The 17464-nt window shown below is 35.8% G+C and overlaps 1 protein-coding gene across 10 annotated transcripts in view; it reads left to right on the top strand.

Annotated features, from left to right (window-relative positions):
• The window catches only part of LARP4B (La ribonucleoprotein 4B), an 89954-nt gene that overhangs the window by 39898 nt on the left and 32592 nt on the right, over positions 1–17464 (top strand). For 8 of the 10 annotated variants that reach the window (XM_071215421.1, XM_071215422.1, XM_071215423.1 and 5 more), the window contains 4 exons: positions 11822–11972; positions 12238–12378; positions 14229–14307; positions 15823–15959. In XM_071215421.1, the coding sequence (XP_071071522.1) occupies positions 11822–11972; positions 12238–12378; positions 14229–14307; positions 15823–15959 (508 nt within the window). Of the gene's footprint in view, positions 1–534; positions 3802–11821; positions 11973–12237; positions 12379–14228; positions 14308–15822; positions 15960–17464 lie in introns of those variants that run through there. The other 2 variants (XM_058297644.2, XM_058297643.2) reach the window with 1 other exon arrangement.

Genomic DNA, 17464 nt, shown 5'->3' with positions numbered 1-17464 from the left:
CATAATGCATCTCTTAACTGATATCACTGTATTTTCATGCATAACAAAATTAGCAATACAGCCTTAATACCCACAGACATTATTTCTTAAAGGCAGAAGATCAGCTACAACTATAATTAGCTATAAATTTTTAAAGAACACATTTCTGGTGGTGCTTTCCTTTTTGGGGGAGTGTACCTACTGACTTCTTTTGGTTGCCACTGTTGCATTAAATACAATATGGAAAATGCTGAATCATTATAGGAAAATTAGAATTTTGAAATTCCTTCTGGCTGGGTTGATTTTAGTTATTCTTAATGGAGTTGATGAGAATAAAAAAATAATATACAAACTATTTGGTTGCTTTTCTTAGTCCTTTGATTCCATGTGCTATTTTGATTTAAGCACATAGAATATATATGGCTATTATATGGTAATCTTTTGTAATTAGGATTTTGGATTTGAGTGGCAGTGACATGTGACTGCTGTGCAAGGGGTTATTTTTGGTATCTGGGTGTTGGCTTCTAGTCAAAAACCATAGAAGTTAGTTTGAGTTGCATTTGTGGAGGCTCCGAAAACGACAAGCATTGTTGAGAGTTTTGAACTTTCAAAATGGGTTGTTGCTTCTGCAAAGAATTAAGTAGTGACAGTGACAGTGAAAAAACTGGCCTGCTACAAAAGTCTGTAAAGGAGAATGAACCAGAGAACAAGATAAGTAAAACTTTATCTTCATTATTTGATACCCTGGAAGGTAAGGAGCTTCACAATGTTGAAAATGGAGCCAGTAGGGCAGCTGCTGGCCTTAATAAGTGGGCTAGAATATTTGAGATTTCTGGGCACAAACAGGGTCAAAGACCAAAGCAATCATTTATTTCCTCTTCAGTGTATAAGTTCTTAACTAGGTATGAAAATTTAGGTGAGAGTGACAAGAATCCAGATTTTGTTATGGAGCAGAATTCTGAAAATGTCCGTAATATACCATGTGTGGGTAATTACTGTAAAGTGGACTTATCTGAAGATCTTTGTTCTGAAGGTCATGTGTCTCTTTCTTGTGTACTGGTGCCCTCTTGCCAGAGTGTACAGGAAGAAAGTTTTTTAAATAACCATTTTTGCTATCACCCAGACACTTGTAAAAACTCATTAATAGGGAAAGAAATAGTGGTAAACGTTCAAGTCGACAGTAATAATGAGAATACCAATTTAGGTATGTCTTATAGGGAAATGAAAGATGAAAACCCTGTATGTGTTGATCACAAACAATGTAAGGCTTCAAGAGAGAGCAAGTTTTATAGTATTTGTGTTGTAGACCCTGATAGCTTGAAAATTGAAGAAGAAACGTGCACTCCCTTGTATGGAGCAATTACAATAGAAGAATGTCATTCAGCTGCTGTCTCTGAGGGAATTAGCGAAGTGGAATGGCCTCTAGATAATGGGAGAGATTTTTCAGACTCACATGCTGTTCAAGGGGCAGGGGAATTAAAGGCACACCAGGAAAAACTGTCATTTCAGGAAATTCTAGATCCAAATGAAATAAAGGAAATATGTAATGAGAAAATTAAATCTAGTTGTGAATTTTTGACTGACAGTGATCCACCTTATCAAGTAAACATTGATAGCATACAGGATGATTCTCTAAGTGCAAAAGCATATACTGAATTTTTTAAAGATTACATAGAAAGTGGTACATTACATAATATTGGCATATTACCTGAATTAAATATTAACATAGGCAGTGACTCATTAAAGTGTTTGTATGCCATCTCAGAAGAAAGAGAGGGCTGTAGTTCAGAAATAATAAATCAGATGGATGAGTCACCTATTAATTTACTTAATGACACTTCATTTGTTGAAAGAAATGATGAATCTGAGGCTGTAACAGTTGGTGTAAATCAGAGTTTAAACTCAAAAAAGGAAGGAGAAATTAACTCTGTAAAACTTTTAAAAGGCAATAATTATTTTAACTTGGATGTTAGCAGATCAGACAGGGTCCTTTCTATAAGTCTAGATAGAACTAATCTAAGTCCAAAAACTTTTATCACTTCAGAGAGCTTTGAAAATGAGTTTCTCGAGTTTCTTCCGGTTCATCTTAATTTCAAAAAAGCAGCGCCTGAGGTACTTGATGGACACGTTGAACCTAAACAACTCATTGATTCAGCAGTGATCAACAGTGGTCAGTACCTAGGTGACAGCAGCTTGACACCTGGACATTTGCAGCTTGCAAACAAAGGAGGGTTATCTTTGCTATCTGAAAATAGTTCATCTTATCAAAATGAGGGCAAAATTAATATTTTAGAAGATAATGGTCATGTTAAGAGGGCTGTTGAATTGAAATCTTTATGTCAAGTAGATCTGTGTGTAGATAATAGGGCAAATAAGGCTCAAGCACAAATGTGTAATTTTACTTGTGCAAGTTTATGTGAAACAAACATGGATGGGATAATCCAAGGAATAAACAACCCAAAACTTAAAATTTCACAAGAAACGCCCCAAAATGGCAAGTCCAAATCTCTTAACAGTAACTCTGTTTCTTCTGCCTATATTTTTACCTGCTCCAATGAAGAAAAAAGTGACACAGGCCTGAATTATAAAACAGAAAATGAAATATGTGTTAAGAGTTCAGTCATTGCATTACATGATCAATTGAGTGACCCTCATAGATTAGAAAATGCTGAAAAAGCATCAGTAAAAGTTCTAATACCAGAAGCTAATTATAGAGAGACAAGTAAAAACAAAATAGAAAATGTCACATCAGATTCTAAAACAGTCTTTGACTGGGAAACAGATAGACTACAGTGCAAGGAAGTGCCCAGTCAGGATGTATTTTCATATACTTGTGTTAGTTCTAGTATAATAGAAAAGCCTGATTTTGAAACAAATCAAATAGAAAAACATTATGAAACCCGTAGAGGGAATGACTACAAATATGAAGGCAGTAATATTTTACCATCTTTAAGCCAGAGTTCAAATTCAGGTATGCCAGAGTCAGAAGTAGAAGAAAAAAACTCTAACAGTAATGAAAATCCAGAACTGAAACAAACTTACTCTGAACCAACTAAAAGAATTTCATCTTGTGTTGGTAATGGTATGTCTGAATTGAGTAAACCAAAACGACCAAGTAAAGAGGAGGAAGAGAGATTTTATTTGAAGAAAGACAGTATTGATCCTAATATTGGCTGCTTAGTTCCATGCGAAACACGTGGACATGCATACCATTTCAAAGAAAGAAATGCCACATCCTCAATTAAAGAATCTACTTTAAATGGTGAAATGGATTTTGTGGGGAATTCAAAGGTAATTTTTGAAAAACTGCAGTTATATGCCTCATCTGAAGGATATTCCTACTGGGTTGGTGTTGATCCCACCCAAGTGGACACATATAGAGCTACTCTTTATGATATACCTCAGGTAATTCCTGTCATCCCAATTGATGGCAAAGAAATAGTTATGCCAAGTAGTGAGAACCATGTTTTATCACATACAGAAGGTATTTTGAATATGTCTGAAATTCCCTCAAAAATGGATTTACAGAATTTCCCAGAGGAATTCTACTCCCATTTTTTGAATGAACTCTCCTATTACCCAACTGGAGGGTTAGCAAGTCATATATTTTCTGAAAGACTGGCGGATGATTGTGACAAATATCAAATGGGCTATCTCTGGACTAATACAGTTGCAAAAGATGTATTAGAAAGTGAACAGATAATTAGTGAGAATCTGCAAAATAAGCCACAGGACCTAGAAATTGCTTCATTTCCCATAGAAAAGCTGCGAATGTCAGAAAATGGTGTGATTTGGGGATGGCAAAGTAGAGGTGGACAGTTAGTAAGTATATTTTACCAGTTTTTGTTATTGTGCTGTGATATGCTAGTCTTTACATATTCCTTGAATTTAAAATGAGTGAAGACTTACCTTAAGCATTAGGCAATCACTTGAATGCTAAAAGGCTATGAATTACTATAGCATCTATTAACCATTTCCAAATTGGACAGTATAAATTCTCTTGTATATTTAAGCCATAGCTTGCATGTAAACTCATGTTAGCACTAAAACACATATTGCTATTCATCTGCATGCAGTTTTACACAGATAGATTTCTATTTGTGGATATTGAATGCTATTTACACATTAAAACTGACCTTTAACAGTTCCCCTGTCCTTTCCTCACCCTGAGTGGTATTGGAGCATTTTGATGAGCTCATTGTTTTAGCACATTTTCCAAGCATGCAGTGTAGTGTGCTTTAATGAGCAATGAATGTTTAAAATGGTTTTTTAAAAACCAGTTGCAAAGTACAGCCTTATTTAAAATTTGTGATTTTTGTTACTTTTGTATGGTGTGTAAAGCAGGTAAAGTTTACTACGTTAACTGGTTCTAAAATCTTGGTCCTGAGCTCTTTTACCATATCAGTGCTCAGCCCACACAACTCGGATCTCCTGGAGTGGGACTGGTCCCTCTAGTTTGAAAAAAGCTTCTCAGATGATAGTTCTGGCATTCTGGCATCAAGTTTGAGTATCATTCGAAAAATTCTGTAATAAATGTAAACATTATTCAACAAAAGGAAAAGCAGTTTTACTCATAAATCAGTCCTTTGGGCATGATGTCTTGAAGCAGTATAATTGAAAGGGCATTTTCATTTATTCAACCATGTTTATTAGTAATGATTTTTGTGATGTTAGGCAAGAAAATCTATTGATAATATTGAGATAAATATGGCCCAAATGTTAATGTCAGTTATATGGGGATAAACAAGTAGACTTCATCCCTTACTCCTTAATGTAAGAAATTACCTATTTTCCACTTTTATTTCCATGCACATATTTGGGAGTTCTACAGAAAGAGTTACATTCAGATTCTTCAGTTTTGCTTTTAAATGGTTGTGAAGACAAAAATCCTAAGGAAATTAACCCTTTATGATAATATGCATATAATGTTTTCTATAAGTGGGTGTAATTATCAGTTGGCTACATGTCAGTGCTTGGTACATCAATATACAGTGCAGTGAATACTGTTGCTATTTTTATATGTATACCTTTCAGCGAGATACATGCTTTTTTTTTTTTTTAATTATTTATTTTTCTCCCCTTCCCGCTGCCCCCCCCCCAGTTGTCTGCTCTTGTCCATTTGGTCTCTTCTTCTGTGTCCCCTTGTATTCTTGTTAGTGTCACCAGGAACCTGTGTGTCTTTTTGTTGTGTCATCTTGCTGTGTCAGCTCTCTTTGTGAGCACCGCCACTCCTGCACTTTTTTCGCATGGGGTGGCTCTCTTTGTGGGGCGCACTCTGTGTGGGGCTCCCCTACGTGGGGGACATTCCTGCGTGGCACGGCACTTATGCGCATCAGCACTGCGCGTGGGCCAGTTCACTACATGGGTCAGGAGGCCTTGGTTTGAACCCTGGACCTCCCATATGGTAAGCGGACGCTCTATCAGTTGAGCCAGATCTGCTTCCCACGTGCTTCATATTTTGAATTAGAACTTTTCAATTATGATATACATCAAACAGTATTCTAATTTGAAGTGTTACCACATTTAGTAATGGTTCCTTGATTTTCAGAACACTAGTTTTCAAAGTGCTTTTATGGATATCTTTTTTATTCTAAACGTTATATAGCAGCTACTCCATTTTACAAGAACCAGAGGTAGAGAGACCTCCATGACTGTAAAGCCAATGAGTTTCTCTGATTCTCTTATTTAGTGGCAGATCAAGGACTAGTACTTGCTAACTTTAAATAAAACCTGAATGTTTCTTTCCCCCCATTGTCTTGCCTGTTTTATACTCTCCACCTACCTTTCCCCCTTCTTTGATATTAGTTACTCAGTAACTTGTCCAGTAATCATTCTGTATTATCTAGAGAAATTATAGACTTTTTATGTATTGATGTACTTAAAAAATGGAGCATCGTGTTTGTATCAGATAGAAGAGTTTCTTAAAAGCTAGCTACTTCAGAGCCTCAGAACTTTGGGATGTTATACACTCTTATAAAGAGAAGTAAAACTAGTCATGTGTATAAAATAGCTTCAGAATGTGGCTATTAAGGTCAACTCACTTCAGGTTTTAATAACCATGTTTGACCATAAATTTTCAGTGGAAAAATAAGACTGGCATAGCCAACCACATGGAGCTAGAGTTCTTGATTATCAGTTGGGAGTTCTATCTGAATACAAGAGAATAACTGTATTTTAAAGAAATGGTGGTAGATTTTGATCCCTAACAAATTATATCTCATGTGAATTAAAAGAAATTAATTAACTCTTAACAAGTGTTTTGTTTTTGCTGATACTAGCAAATAGTTTTCTTCTTACCATAATTTTTGTGGACAAGTTACTTAACTTTTTTCTGCCTTGGTTTCCTTATTTGTGAAATGGAGACAGTAATATCTGTCTCACATGGCTATGATAATTAAAAGTAGGTAAGTGCTTAGAATATGCGTGGCACATTTCTTAAGCACCTCCCTTCTGCATGTAGAACTATGCTAAGTATTGTCAATAGAGTGGTGAGCAAAATGAGGACATAGTCCCTACCATCAGAGTTGATGTGCTGGTAAGAATAACATAGACACATCTAGCAGTACTTAACATGAATGCCATGGTAGAAGAAGCATAAAGGGCATGCTATACTAGCTTACAAAATATTGTTTATAGGCAATTAGCATCTAGAACGATGTGTAAATCTCTATCAGGAAACCATATTAAATGTATATTGTTAGTATTGTACAGTCAATCACAGAAGGTGCTAAAAATGGGAAAGGTTAATGTTGGTGCTAAGAACTTAAAGTATATAAATAAGATAAAAGGGAATCTATTATAGATGGAATAGCATTGATGTACCAAAAAACTCAACTGTATGTCAGCGTGGTAGAAAAAGTTTCAGAGAGTTCTGGTCTAATCAGGCTAGGCCAACCACAGCGGGTCTATGCGTACCACAGTAAAATTATGAAAATCCTTGAACACCAAATAAAGATGCTTTTACTAAAGTTGACATATATTACAGAGCCCTTTAGGACATTGTGGGTGATACAATGGAAAGGCTCATTTTTAAAAGATTTATCTCAGATATTTGAAATAGGTTATAGGAGATGAGGACTAGAATCAGAACTAACTTGAATGTTTTTTCACTATGAAAAGCATGAGGTTTAAGAGATATATTACAGAGGAAGAATCTATAGACCTATCTGATGATGAGGAGAAAAAGATGACTGTAAGGGTTTAAATCTCATGCCTTTTAATTTAATTGGTCCTAGCTCTTCTGTAATTCCAAACTTTTTTCCAAAAAGTTTTTCATAGTCTTCTAGTTTCACTTCTTTTCCCTGATTATAGAAGTGCTACTGCCTAGAGAGTGGGTGTAGCTCAAGTAGTTGAGCTTCTGCTTCCTATGTACAAGGTCCTGGGTTTGATCCCTGGTACCTTCTAAAAACAAAATAAAACAAGCAGATGAATAAAACCAGTTCTCACTGGGGAGAGAGTGTAGCTCAAGTGGTTGAGCACCTGCTTCTCATGTATGAGGTCCCAGGTTCAATCCCCAGTACTTCCTTAAAAAAAAAAAAAAAAAAATCTGCCCATTGTAGAATATTTGAGAAGGACCTAGTAATATTTATGCTCTTAGTCACATTTTTTCCAGGTGTTTTTTCCTCTGCATTTTAATTTACATGGCAGCAGTAGTAAATTTGAATTCATAGATGTTTTAAGACATACCAGCTAATCTAGCTATTAGTGATCAATATACAGAGTGCCATCTGAATTATTCTCTCATAAATGGAAACTGTTTCTTTCATGTTAGAAGGATAATATGTTTTGATAAAGTTACACTTTTAATTTTTCCTGGATCTTTGTGAGCATTTAGAAAGAGAAGATAACATCACTCTTCCTTTACTGTCTCCGAGAGTACTTTAAAATGGTAGTATCAGCTAACATTTTTTGAGGACTTATGTGCCAGGTATACATATAGCAGCTTATTTAATCCTCATGAGTTAAGACCTAATATCTTCAGTTTACAGCTGAGGAATTAAGGCTCAGAAAGGATAAGTAACCTAAATAGAGTACACATAGTATGTGACAGAGTCATGATTCACAACCAGGCAGTATAGCACCAAAGCCTGTGCTCTTAACCACATGTCTGAAACCAACCAGTTGGGGGATTCCTGATATAGATTGGGGATACAGAATGAACTGCATTGGTTAAGAAGTAAAACATAGCCTTTGAAAAGTTTTAAGCTTATCAAAATTGTACAGTAGTGAGTTATTTTGTACTTCTTAAGAAAAAAATTGAACCACCAGTGTTGCTAACAGTTTCTTGTTTCAGTTCCACAGTTGTCAAACATTATTTAATTCACATTTATCGGGGCACATAAAATTTACATCTCTTCATCAAATCAAGGAGTTTACATGTCTAATGTGGGATAAAAATAAGGCAGAATGTAGTAAGTACTGCGCGTGAGCTAGCTCCACAAACGGGTCAAGGAGGCCCGGGGTTTGAACCGCGGATCTTCCATGTGGTAGGCAGACGCCCTATCCACTGGGCCAAGTCTGTTTCCCTACACCCAAACAAATGAAACTTAACCAAGCAAATGTGTATGATAGAAACTCTCATTATCTGATTTAAATCAGGAGCAGTTAATTGAAAGTCAGTTAAAATGAGAAATTATTTAATAACTAAGCAAACCCGTGTGTATATGGTACATATCCAAAGTAAATAACTGTATATTTCTTTGCTAGTCTTTTAGAATATGGCCGTTCCTTTGTATATAGGTCCATACATTGGAATTCTCTGTAGATTTTCTTACATAAACTATCCTATTAATGCTTTTTTTTGAGTACAGAACCCTGTTACATCAGGAGTGTTTGTCTCACCTATACCTAGTTTTAAAGGATTTTTTTTTTAGTGAGTTGTTTTAGAATAAATCTTTCCAAAGCATTTAACTTTCTTTTCACTTTCAAATTTAATTAAGTCATGAGATAAACACGGACAATTGGCATTACTAGTTAGAAACAAATACAACAAGCATGGTAAACGTATAGCTTAACTGGCCAGAGCAGAAATGTTTGGGGATATTAGAGAGTAAAGTATTTGCCTTTCAGAAGCCATCTGTGTGGAAAGAATGGAGAACTTCACTTAATCTGGTAAATTGGTTAAGTGGAGATCAGTTTAAAAGAAAGGCATCGAAGGCACTGAGTTCATTTATTAGTTGCCATTTAGATTTCTAAAATAAAAGGATATTTTAGGGTAATTTGTAAGAGCATGGAGGTGAAGTATTTTACTAGGAAAGGGAACAGTGATAGGAGTTTTAAAAATCAGAACAGGTCAAAAAAGTAGAACTGTTAACAAATATGGAAGGTCTTCTGCACCTCTCAGTTTGCTCCATGAAACAAAGGGTTGTGGCAGTTATGTTCCCCATTATATCCTTATTGCTTAGTACTGTGCCTAGTAATTAGTCATCATTCAGAAGTTATTTGTTGGATGGATGGATGGATGGATGGATGGATGGATGGATGGATGGATGGATGGATGGATGGATGGAAGGAAGGAAGAGAGAGAAAGAGAGAAACTAATTTTATGAAGAACGAGAAGCCAAAAAATAAGCTAAAAGTTTAGATGTAAGAAAGGAAATTGAAGAATCTGTGTTTGCTATGTATAATATTTCTGAAGGAAAGGGGACATTATTCTTCCTGTCACCAATACTTAAAACAATAAAAAGAATTTCAGAGAGGTAATACTTTAGGCATCTGGTTTTGTGGACATTATGTTTATTGAACAGTGAGTGGAACAGCAGGAAATAAGAGCTGCCTTCTAAGTGCAAACACTGTATATGCTATAATTTTTTACCACATTAGTCTTCCACTCTTGATTTTGAAATAGTTTTATGTTTTTCATTGCAAGACATCATCTGAGTCGGTTTGAATTTATTAATTCTGATGTGCATCATGTTCATTTGTTATTTCTCATCAAATCCCTTTTTTCCCCTAAATTGCAGTAAATTTTCTCTTCTTTATTTCCATACATTACTGACAACCCTCTGTGACAAATTTCGTGTTGAAAACTTCTAATTCTGTATTTTAAAATTGTGAAACTATCCATTGTTTACTTGATTACTTATTGTGTTTCTTAATAATTTTCACATATTGTGGAATGCAGAACATGGTAATATTTGTACTCCACACTGGAGTAAGCTAGGAAGGCTACTCTCATTTAGAAGCAGTTAGCTGGGAACACTCTAGGGCACTCGTGGCTGCCACAAGGACACCTGTGCCCAATACTGTTGTGCCTTAGTTAGGAAGCTCTGATTTAACACACAGTAGTGTGAAGGCGGCTTGTGGTACTTTTGAAATTGCAGATGATGTAGCTACATTTGCCTGAAGGATTATGATGGTCAAACTGGAGCTAAGAGTTAGGGGCATAATTGCCACTGAAACATTTGACTTTTCTTTAGACCTTGAAGAGTCATTAAAGATTTGTAAGGGAAGACTGTCAGAAGATTAGTGGGCTAAAGTGTGGAGTGGATGGGGAGAGGAGGGAGGGAATATTAGTATAGGTGGGAGAAGTGTTGTTGATTTAAAGTATCAGGAAAGACCTCACTAATACCCAAAGGAAATGAAGTTAGCTATGTGGCTTTCTGGAGGAGAGAGAGTAGTCCAGGCAAGGGGAACAGTAAGAGCAAAACATACTTGGTATGTTTAGAAATAGCGAGGAGGTCAACACAGCTGAAAATAAACAGAGAGAAACTGGAAAAGTGAGAGAGATAGTGGAGAGGAGAGAGTGGTAGTATTGAGGTCATGTGAGATTGTTTTGGCCATGGTAAGAACTTCAGCTTCTACTCTGAATAAGATAGGCAGCCATTGGAGGGTTTAGGGCAGAGAACTGACATGTCTGACTTCTTGAACACCCTTTATTGTAAAAATAGCTACTATTTATTGAGTGCTTAATATGTGCCAGGCATCATGCTAAGTGTTATACATGCGTTATTTCAGCAGCTCCATGCTAGGTACAACTATTAAACTCATTTTCCAGGTGAGATTTTCTAAAGGTTAAGTAATTAGTGCCAAATGACACAGTTGTGTCAGTTTGGGCACAAGCGCTAGCTATCTGAAAGCCCATTTTTAAAACATTGGACCAGCAGCATCAGAATCACTTGGAGAGCTTTTCAAAAAAACAATCCCAACCCTTTCAGATTCTTATTCAGTAGGACTAGGAATTTGTGTTTGGTCGAGAAAAAAAAAAGGCTCCAACAATGATATTGAAACTCATTCAGGGAAGGGGAACAGCTAAATCTGTTGAAAATTAAAACTACTTTATCATCTTAATAGATGTTTAAACTCTCTTTTCCTGTAGTGGCTCTGACAAAACTATTAGAAGACCTTTTGTTTTTATGAGGAATTTTAATTTTCTACATCCTTTGCTCATATGTGTTTGAAGCTTTATAACTAAAATTGTATCCAACTACATTGTATTCAAATTTGCATGATAGTCACTAGCATATTTTTTAATCTGTGAGTTATGTTTTGTGTTAGGTGGTCTAGGAAGGAGATAATGTTAAAATCACCAATTATTTATCTTTTAAACAATTAGTAAAGCACTGAGATCTCCACAAGGGCAGAAACCATATCTTTTATTACCCCCCCCCACCCTGCTCCTAGAGAGCCTTAAGAATATAATAGTGAAATAAATTGAGATCTGAATGCATCAACTTGTGCTACTTTTACATCTAATTTAATCTAAAATGTATATGTAAAAAGATAGGCACAGCCATTTTAGTATAAATTCTCTTAACATTAGGTGCATTTTAATTCTGCATTAAATGAAATTGTATTTGGTTGAAATTTTGATTCAAAATTGTTATTCATTAACTCCCTCTAGGCACCGTCAACCAAGGTTTCAGAATTAAACCCTAATGCAAAAGTATGGGGGAATCATATGTTACATTTGGAAGCAAGTAATATAGCTGATGGTAGTGTGAGTAAAACTTGGGAAGAAATACCTGACCATTCTCCTGACTGCTGCAAAGAGGGTAAGTTTTGCATATACATCACTGACTGGGACATCTTTGCCTCTGAAGTATTTGTCTTTGTTTTATTCCATCTTTAAGAAGTTATTGAAATTTTGTGTCATGGTTTGTAATGGTAATTTAAACAGCCAGATCTTTTACAGTTGAGTTTTAAACTTGTGTGTAACTGGAAGAATAAGTTGTTTTGCTTCGTTTTGTTTTGTTTTGTTTTTTTAAGAGAAAGTTATTCTTCTAACCCTGACTTTTGGGATAACGTTCCTAATTATAGGATTGGATGCAAATGGTGATGGTGACAAAAGTCATGAGAATGCAGCAGTATCAGATTTACAGGAGTCAGGCCAAACAGATATGAACACTTTGTCTCTAGAGCACTCAGAGTATGAATCTCTGCCTGAAAATAGTGAAACAGGTAAATATCAGTTCTTATCTTACCTGGCCTTATTGTTGTATTTTACACTTGATGATTCCCACCTCTGTGAAATACTTTCTTCCCTTGTCTTCTTGACTCATATTCTACTGATCTTCCCATTTCACTGGCCATGTCATCTCAATTTCCTTTGGTCCTCCTCCCCTTCCTTACCTCTAAATGTTGGAGTACCTCGGTCCTAGAACTGTTCTCTGCCTACATTCTTCTCTAGGTGGATCTCACCTAGTCCCGACTTTAATAGTATCTCTACCATGATGCGTCTGAAATTATCATATCCTTTGATTTTTGTATTAGCTTTCTAACTGGTCTCCCTGCTTCCATCTGTGCCTTCACAGTCTGTTTTCATCAAAAAAATCTTTACAGAATTCAAATTACATTACAAATCTTATGTTCTCAACCCTGAATTGGTTTCCTATTGCATTTAGATTAAAAATCTGATTTACTGCAGCCTTCAAGGCCCTACTTGATCTAATCCACCATCACCTTTCCCCTTCCCACCCTTGCCTCTGTGACCTCATTTCTTATACTTTTTGCTTCACCCAATCTTCTCAGTTATATTGGTCTCCTTACTGTTTTGAATATACCTAGCTCTCACCTCAGGGCCTGTGCTGCACCCTCTGCTTAGAAAGCACTTTCCCCAGGTATATGACTTATTCCCTTTCTTCCATCAATGTTGCCTCCTTACCAAGACTTCTCACTATCCTGTGTAAAACAGCACCATGGCACCACAACCCTTTACCATGTTTTATTTTCCTTTGTTTAAATTTCTATATGAACATTATGGTATTTATTTATTTCTTTAACTTCTTATCGTCTACCTTTCCCAGTGGGGTGTTAGTCTCATGAGAGCAGAAACTTTGCCTTATTTAGACTTAATTTCACAGTACCTACAACCATGCCTGACACATAGGAGATACTTATTAAATACTGTTAAACATTAAGGGGGTATTATAATTTAAATGGGGCAATAATGAGATGCCTTTATGGATGAAGGAATGGAATCAGATTGTGTTTTCAAGGGCTATTTCTAATTTTAGTGTCATCAATTCCCATGATTTTGTCTATCTTTTGTTGTTTTTTTTTTTTGCCTGGGAGAGAAGAGTGGATTTCATTGAAGTTCTTCATATAATACAGACAAACAGTCTCTGTTTTTTGTTTTTTTTTTTTAATATTTTACACAATATGTTGAGTTCATAGTAATGCAGTCATACTGTCCTCATTTTCTATAAATGTCCCCACTTTGTTTTTACTTTCTGATTTTTTTAAACTTAGACTTTTAAAATACAAGTGTCCCCTTGCCAGAAAAGTCAACATGTTTAAGTGTGCCGTGCTAAATTAAATAGAAGCATACAAAAAGTTCTTAGCATTTCAATGCTTTTAATCTTCTCATGACTCTTGAAATGTAGTATTTATGTAAGTTGTTGAGGAGCATTATCCACAAGACCAATTCACCTATTATGTTTTAGTGTCTTGTGCTCTTAAAGATGACCTGAATATCCTTTGTAAAGTAAGCAAGGCATTCAATAAGCTTATTCCTATTGTTTTGAGTTTCAAAAGCCCATACTAAACTTTGCTAATGAAACTTAGGTTATTTTTTTAACTGCATTATTTTTTGTTTTTATAAGGATGAGGATGCCGTTCAGGTTTTCTGTTTGTTTTTTTGTCGGTATTTTCTTTAGTAGGTAAAATAATAGCATTTTGTAACATTTTCTGTATACTTAAGTATGTTATAAATATATAACTATATATAAAATATTAGAATTTCTGTAGTGAATCATCGGCTTGGTAAATTTGAAGCCTTTTTCTCTGAGTTGATCATTACTCTTTTGTAGGAGGAAATGAATCTCAATCAGAAAGCCAAGAAGATCCCCGAGAAATGCTTAAAAAAACATTGGAATTCTGCTTATCAAGGTAAGGATGGTAGTGGTTTTTTTAGCTCCTATTATCTTTGGTGTTATGCATGGGCTTATTATATAAAAATGTGACATTTTGCATGAAAGGAGATAGCATGTATTATATCCATTAATAAGAAGTGTAGAATACTAAGTAATGATAATAGGGCCTTATACTCTTCAGTCTGACAGAGATTCTTTAGTACATTATAAAGAATGAGAACCATTTTCCTAAAATGTTTCTCAAAATGTACCAAACAACTTCAGCCAGCAAGTTGTTTTATATATATAGTACTTACATCTTTAGGGATCCCCCCCCCCCAAATAATACCTTATCTATTGAAAAATGTAGTAGAACCTTTGAAGTTCAAATGGCAATGCTGGACATACTAGAAGTTGGGATTGAGTAATGTGTTTTTCTTTTTGTTGAAAGTAACAGAAATGTCTCACTGATTGGCCATGCTTAAAGCTTTCTATCCACAATGACGATGGGTTTTTTTTCAGGTGTTTTCTCTGAAGCCCTTAAGATTTCACAAAAGTGTCTGATGAGGACTGCCTCAAAGATAAATGGGGTTGCTTGAGGTTGGAAGTGAGAGATTATGCTCTGGGTCTTCCTTCTTTCATATATTCACAAATTAGCAACACTTTATATTACATGATGATATACCTTCAAAAGAAAAGATTGTGTTGCTCAAGTGGAAACCCTACCTCTACACCATTCACAACCCCTTATCTATCCCTCAGATGGCCAGAATCCCCCAAATATGAGAGATGATTAGCTGAGATGAGGGGTACAGAAGCCTTTCCACCCTACAAATCAATTTTACTGAGCTTCAAGATTGCCACTGGCCTTCATTGAGAGACATTGTAAGAAGAGAGCCTATGAAATCCATTGTATTGAATTTGAGAAGTTTTGAGGACCTTTTTCACTGCATCACATTGTGGTCTTTATGAGAATTCACAGGAACCATTTTTCTTAGGCCAGAATATTAGTAAAATAGCTTATTTTCAGCTAAGCTACTCGTTATTTTTGGCTTATCCTATGACCCTATGCGTAATGTTATTGGTCATGTTTCCTTCTTTTTAATGCTGACTGCTAGGAAGCATAAAGTCAAATTTGCAGCCTTTCTAGCAAGTGTTTCAGATTATATGGCATAGAGTTTGGACACTAGCCTTATCCCAGGCCTTTTTATATTTTTCTTACCTTTTTTGTTTATTCATCTAGATTTCCTTTCTTTAAAAAATAAGCTACTCATACTTTTTAGAGCAAGGATAAGTTATAAAATAATTATATTTTTAAAAATTACTTATTAGTTTTAATTGTATAAAGCACAGTTACTTTTATTTCTGCTCCCTCTGCTTCCCCCAAATGTCTTTGAAAAAAATTTACCTCAGGTCACAAAGATAGTATATAACAGATGGGTTTAAACTCAAATCTAACTGAAAAGCCATGCCTTACCATGCTAGTACCTCTTATGAAACTAGTATTGCTATAGATGGAACTTTATTAACTAAAAAAGATTTTTCTTAACAGGGAGAATCTTGCTAGTGATATGTACCTTATATCACAGATGGATAGTGATCAGTATGTGCCAATTACAACAGTAGCTAACCTTGACCATATCAAGAAACTCAGTACTGATGTGGATTTGATTGTTGAAGTGCTAAGATGTAAGTAAATAACAATTTAAAATAAATGTTTGGTTTTAGCATTTTTCTTATCGGAACCTTTAAATCCATACCCATTAAAATTTAAGGGAGAAACAGATGTGGCTCAAGCATTTGGGCTCCTGTCTACCATATAGGAGGTCCAGGGTTCGATACCTAGGACCTCCTGGTGAAGGCAAGCTGGCCCATGTGGCAAGCTAGCCCATGGGGTGTGCTGCCCTGCACTAGGAGTGCTGCCCCACGCACAAGTGCCGGCCCACACGGAGAGCTGACACGGCAAAATGACGCAACAAAAAAAGACACAGAGGAGAGACAGTAAGAGATGCAGCAGACCAGGGAGCTGAGGTGGTGCAAGAGAATGATTTCCTCTCTCCCACTCCAAAAGGTCCCAGGATTGGTTCCTGGAGCCTCCTAATGAGAATACAAGCAGACACAGAAGAACACACAGCGAATGGACACAGAGAGCAGACGATGGAGGGAAGGGGGAGAAATAAAATAAATCTTTTTTTTTTTTCCTTTAAGGCACTTGATGGTACAGTGAATCATGCATCACTTTCCATTCCTTTCTGACCATGTCCTTGTAATATCTGTGTCTTATAATGTCTGTTTTACAGCCTCTGAGAGCATTGACTGAATCCATGTCAAAAGTATAGATAGCATACTTTCAAAAATTATGGTTCATTTGGATTAGAAAAGAAATCTTTTTAATGGAGAAATCAAAGACAGCTGTCACATTAAACAAAATATTTACGATTAAAGTGAAATATATTTTAATTAGCAGTCTAGCAACCAAAGGGGTTTCTTTTTTATTTCAACTTCCTGCTTAAATTTTGATGAAATATTATTGCATTTTTCCTTAAAAGGATGTTGTGAGTAAAGTTTTCTCTCAGAAATTTGGCAACATCAGATGATTCTTTAAACATTACACCAGAGACCCCCTGGAATTAAAGGAAATATAGATATTCAATGGTGCTTATTGTATTTAGTCAGCCTAAGAGGTGCTGATGTAAAGTGCTAGAAATCTATTGGTTTTTAAAAACAAAGGGTATTTATTTGGGGTAGAGTTTACAGTTACAGTATTAGAGTCCAACTCAGTGTTCCGTAAGAGGTAACTTTCTCACCCAAAGTCTGTTGCCACGTGTTGATGCAAGAGGACAGGTGATGTCTGTAAGGTTTCAACCTTCCTCTTTCCTCTTAAGGCTCGGTGGGCCCAGCTTCTTCCTTTCGCAGCTTAGGCTGGCATAGAGCTCAGCTGCTTTGTTCTTTTCAGCTGCAAACTATCAGCGAATGGTTCAGGATCCTCTTCCATTCTATAGAGCTCCCTTCCTCTTTTCTGGAGTATCTGCTTCTGTGTATCTGTTTCCCTATCTTGTTGATGAGGTATCCATTTAGATAGCCCGCAAAGCAAATGGGTACTCAAACTCTGAGACAAACTGAGTCAAGATTTAATCAAAGCCCTAATCTTGATTAATCAAGTAAACAGTAAAGCCTTTGAATTTAAGTCAGTC

Source organism: Dasypus novemcinctus, chromosome 5 (assembly GCF_030445035.2).
Source record: "Dasypus novemcinctus isolate mDasNov1 chromosome 5, mDasNov1.1.hap2, whole genome shotgun sequence".
Taxonomy (NCBI): domain Eukaryota; kingdom Metazoa; phylum Chordata; class Mammalia; order Cingulata; family Dasypodidae; genus Dasypus; species Dasypus novemcinctus.
Note: the sequence above shows the minus strand (reverse complement) of the source record. Positions and strands in the feature narration are given on the sequence as shown.